General features: G+C 35.0%; 1 protein-coding gene across 1 annotated transcript; it reads left to right on the top strand.

Moving 5' to 3' along the window:
* The first annotated feature begins 238 nt into the window (after positions 1-238).
* On the top strand, positions 239-1,186 carry LOC141553406 (olfactory receptor 11H6-like). Its single transcript, XM_074285075.1, has one exon. It carries the CDS (start codon positions 239-241, stop codon positions 1,184-1,186), a length of 948 nt encoding a protein of 315 aa, XP_074141176.1.
* Positions 1,187-4,907: the final 3,721 nt, after the last annotated feature.

The raw sequence follows: 4,907 nt of genomic DNA, 5'->3' as shown, positions 1-4,907 counted from the left end.
TAAAGAAATGGGAGGAAAAATGAAGAAAAAAGGCATGGTTGGGGGTATAACAATTTTAGAGCATACACACCATTATGTGCTGCTTTCTATTATTTTACTCTGAGAATCCCTTCCTTGATCTTACCACTTTGTAATTGATTTCATATTGAATTAAAATTCATGGAACATACTTAAATCTTTATGTGTAAGATCATTTCTAAACCAGAAATGTATTCTCTTTTCAGATTTGGGAGGGAAAATGAAAAACCCAGACAGGAATAATCACTCTGGCTCTGTGAATGAATTTGTTCTCCTGGGCTTCCCAGGTCCTTGGGAAATCCAGATCTTCCTTTTCTCATTATTCTCTGTGACTTATATACTGACACTAATTGGGAACATGTCTATCATCTGTGCTGTAAGTTTGGACCAACGACTCCACACTCCAATGTATATCCTATTGGCTAACTTCTCCTTTCTAGAGATTTGGTATGTCACCTCCACAGTCCCCAATATGTTGGTCAACTTTCTCTCTGAGACTAAAATCATCTCCTTCACTGGCTGCTTCCTCCAGTTCTATTTCTTCTTTTCAATGGGAACTACAGAAACCTTTTTCTTGTCAGCCATGGCCTATGATCGGTATCTTGCTATCTGTCAGCCCTTGCACTACCCCATCCTCATGACTCTACAAAAATGCCTAAGAATGGCTGCCTGTTGCTGGGTTTGTGGTTTTCTCTGTTATCTCCTCCCAGTTTACCTCATCTCCAGGTTGCCTTTTTGCAATCGCAATGCAATTGATCACTTTATTTGTGACCCAGGACCCCTCATTGGGCTGTCCTGTGTTCCAGCACCTGTCACTGAAATCACCTGTGCTGTCTTTAACTCAGTCCTCATCTTCTCTACCTTCCTTTTCATTACTACTTCATATATATTGGTACTTAAAGCTGTGCTGAAGGTGCCCTCAGCAGAAGGTCGGCACAAGACATTCTCCACATGTGGCTCTCATTTGGCAGTAGTGTCACTGTTCTATGGCTCTATTATGGTTATGTACGTGAGTCCAACATCTGGAAATCCAGCTGGGATCCAGAAGATTGTGACATTGTTCTATTCTGTCCTGACTCCACTCTTCAACCCACTGATCTATAGTCTCCGGAACAAAGAAATGAAGAAAGCCCTGAAGAAAGTCCTCAAAAGTATGAAATTTGACTAATATATGTGAAGAAAAAACTCAAAACCTTCCTCCCTTCTAACAGCAGGACCAGGAGATCATTATATACTTCAACAACAATACTATATGAGAATCAGTTCTGATAGACACGGCTCTCTTCAGCAATGAGATGAACCAAATCAGTTCCATTTGTTCAATAATGAATAGAACCAGTTACACCCAGTGAAAGAATACTGGGAAATGAGTGAGAACCTCTACATAGCATTTCCAATCCCTCTGTTTTTGTTCACTTGCATTTTTTATTTCCTTCTCGGGTCAATTTTACATTATTTCAAAGTCTGATTCTTCTTGTACAGCAAAATAACTGTATGGATATGTATTTAACATATACTTTAAAATATTTAACATGTATTAGTCTACCTGCCATTTGGGGGAAGGGGGAAAGGGAAGGAGGGGAAAAGTTGGAGCAGAAGGTTTTGCAAGGGTCATTGCTGAAAAATTACCCATGCATATATCCTGTAAATAAAAATCTATAATAAAAAAGAAGTATGTTGGAGGGGAAAAAAAGAAATAGATTTAAATTTGTTGCAAAGATGTCTAATTTTAATTGCACTGTTTTTTGTTTTTTGTTGGTTTTTTTGTTTTGTTTTGTTTTTTGTATAGAATATTCCTGTGTAATCAAGTTATCTACTTGTGGATATCTCTTATGAACATTTCTATCTCTTCTTTGGTTTGGTAGGTAAAAGAGACTTTTTCTTCTTACCTCATTTCGTAGTGAGCTTTAATTACTGAATGGATTTTGCCTTAGACTGAGATCTGGGGAAGAACTTAAAAAGACCAAGCTCTCCCATTGCATTCAGGGCCATCTCTAGTCATCCTGATCTATTTCTTGAGACTAGATTGAGATGATACTGGAGGAGAGAGTGAAGCTAATTTTTCAGAGTTCATTTAAATCTAATTTACTTGAAAATGACATCATTGGTCCTCTCAGACTGAAGGTAAAACAACATTAATAATAACAATAGTCTTTTGTTTGACCATAGATTCTTCCCCATCCATAGATTTGATAGGTAATTTCTTCCATGCTCTAGTAATGTGCTTATTATGTCACCCTTTTTTTTTTCTAAATCAACTGCCAATTTTGAGTTGATCTTGGTATGTGATGTAAAACATTGCTATAGACCTAATTTCTGACACTTCTATCCAAATTTCTAAACAGTTTTTGTTCTTGCTTCAAATTGTTCTTGTCTCAACAACTAGATTCTGTGGAGTTTGAGATAACTTTTATTTATATGATTTGGTAAACTTCAGAGTAATAAGGATTTAAATAAGAAAGAAACTAAAACCCAATGTCTATGGGATAGGATGGAGTCATGAAATAACAGAACTAAACAAAAAGTTTGACCTCCAAATATAGGACTTAAGAGAAATATAAAAAGGTAAAAAAAATTCTTGTGAATTATATTTCTGTTATGAGTATACATAAATATACATGTATAATTTGGTTTTATTGTTATAATATAAAAAATAAGCTAGAGGTAGAAAGGAAATGATATCAGAAAAAAGGAAAAGTGGAGGTACTACATCTTACAAAGAGGCAAAGGAAACCTATTATATCTGAGGGAAAGAAGGGAGGGGGGTGAACATAGTGTGTATCTTAATCTTATCTGAATTGGCTTAAAGAGAAAAATATTAGACAAATTTGATTTACAGAGAAACTTCTCCCATCTTATTGAAAAGTGGGAGGGGAAAAGAGGAAAAGGAAGAAATAAGCTAAACAGAAGGAAATACAGAAATTGTAAGGAAAAAGTTTAAGAAAAGGGAAGGGAATCTAAGGTGAGGGGAGGGATCCTAAAGAGGGAGGGCTGCCTGAGGCAAGTGGTGATCACAAGATTAATACTGAGGAGGAGAGTAACAGGGAAAGAAAAGAGAAAAGCATAATTTGGGGTTAACAAGTTGGTAGGAAATACAGAATTAGTAATTTTAATCATAAATGTGAATGGGGTAAACTCCCTCATAAAGCAGGGGTGGAAAGCAGACTGGATTAAAAGTCAGAATCCCACAATATATTGTTTACAGGAAACACATTTGAAGAAGGGTGATATGTACAGATTAAAGGTAAAAGGCTGGAGCAGAATCTACTATGCTTCAGGTGAAGTAAAAAAAAGCAGGTGTAGCCATCCTGATCTCAGATGAAGAAAAAGCAAAAATTAATCTAATTAAAAGAGATACAGAAGGAAACTATATCTTGCTAAAGGGTAGCACAGAAAATGAACCAATATCAATATTAAACATATATGCACCAAGTGGTGTAGCATCTAAATCCTTAAAGGAGAAATTAAGAGAGTTGCAAGAAGAAATAGACAGCAAAACTATAATAGTGGGAGATCTCAATGTTGCACTCTCAGAACTAGATAAATCAAACCACAAAATAAATAAGAAAAAAAGTTAAAGAGGTAAATAGAATACTATTAAAGTTAGGTATGATAGATCTTTGGGGGAAACTAAATGGAGACAGAAAGGAATATACTTTCTTCTCAGCAGTTCATGGAACCTATACAAAAATTTACCATATATTAGGAGATAAGGACCTCAAATTCAAATGCAGAAAGACAGAAATAGTAAATGCATTCTTTTCAGATCATGCTGCAATAAAAATCACATTCAATAAAAAGCCAGGGGCAAATAGACCAAAAAATAATAGGAAACTAAATAATCTCATACTAAAGAATAATTGGGTGAAAGAGCAAATCATAGGCACAATTAATAATTTCACCCAAGAGAATGACAATAATGAGACGTCATACCAAAATATGTAGGATGCAGCCAAAGAGGTAATAAGGGGAAATGTTATATCTCTAGAGGCCTATTTGTTTAATATAGAGAAAGAGAAAATCAATATATTAGGCTTGCAACTAAAAAACCTAGAAAAAGAGCAAATTTAAAAACCCCCAGTCCAACACTAAACTTGAAATCCTAAAAATAAAAGGAGAGATTAATAAAATTGAAAGTAAAAAGACTATTGAATTAATAAATAAAACTAAGAGTTGGTTCTATGAAAAAACCAACAAGTTATCTAGTTCTGAGAGAGCAAGGTGCAGATCTCCCACTATTATAGTTTTGTTGTTTATTTCTTCTTACAGATCTCTTAACTTCTCCTTTAGGAATTTAGATGCTACATCACTTGGTACATATATGTTTAATATTGATATTGCTTCTTTATCTATAGTTTCCTTCCTTATCTCTTTTAATTAGATCAATTTTTGCTCTTGCTTGATCTGAGATCAGGATGTGATGAACATTGTGGGAATCTTACCCTTATCAGATTTGGCTCAAAGAGAAAAAAGTAAAAAAAGCCAAAAAAAAATTTAATCAGTTAATAAGTATATATTCAACACCTAGGATATGGCAGGTTCTCTTCAAGAACAAAGGACAAACAAACACAACAGGATTCAGAAATTTGTGCTAAGCACTGAAGATATGAAGAAAACACTAAATCTCTATCTTTCCTTCCCTTCCTCTCTCCTCTCCTCTACTTTGTCTTCTCTATTTCTCTTATTCTCTCCTATTCTCTCTCTCTGTGTCTCTCTCTCTCTTTGTCTCTGGTTCTGGCTCTGGATCTCCCTCTCTCTGTCTCTCTTTTTCTCTCTGTCTCTATCTCTGTCTCTCTTTTTCTCTTGGATTTAAAACTTTCCATTTGCAATCCTGAAGAAGTACAACACGGTTTAAGAAGTATAAAATGATATGATAGTTTTGGCCACAG

This window comes from Sminthopsis crassicaudata, chromosome 2, assembly GCF_048593235.1.
Source record: "Sminthopsis crassicaudata isolate SCR6 chromosome 2, ASM4859323v1, whole genome shotgun sequence".
NCBI lineage: Eukaryota > Metazoa > Chordata > Mammalia > Dasyuromorphia > Dasyuridae > Sminthopsis > Sminthopsis crassicaudata.
This window is presented reverse-complemented; position numbering and strand designations above follow the sequence as displayed.

Excerpts from the sequence above, each read along its gene's own strand:
- LOC141553406 (XM_074285075.1), top strand. The coding sequence starts at position 239 with ATGAAAAACCCAGACAGGAATAATCACTCTGGCTCTGTGAATGAATTT.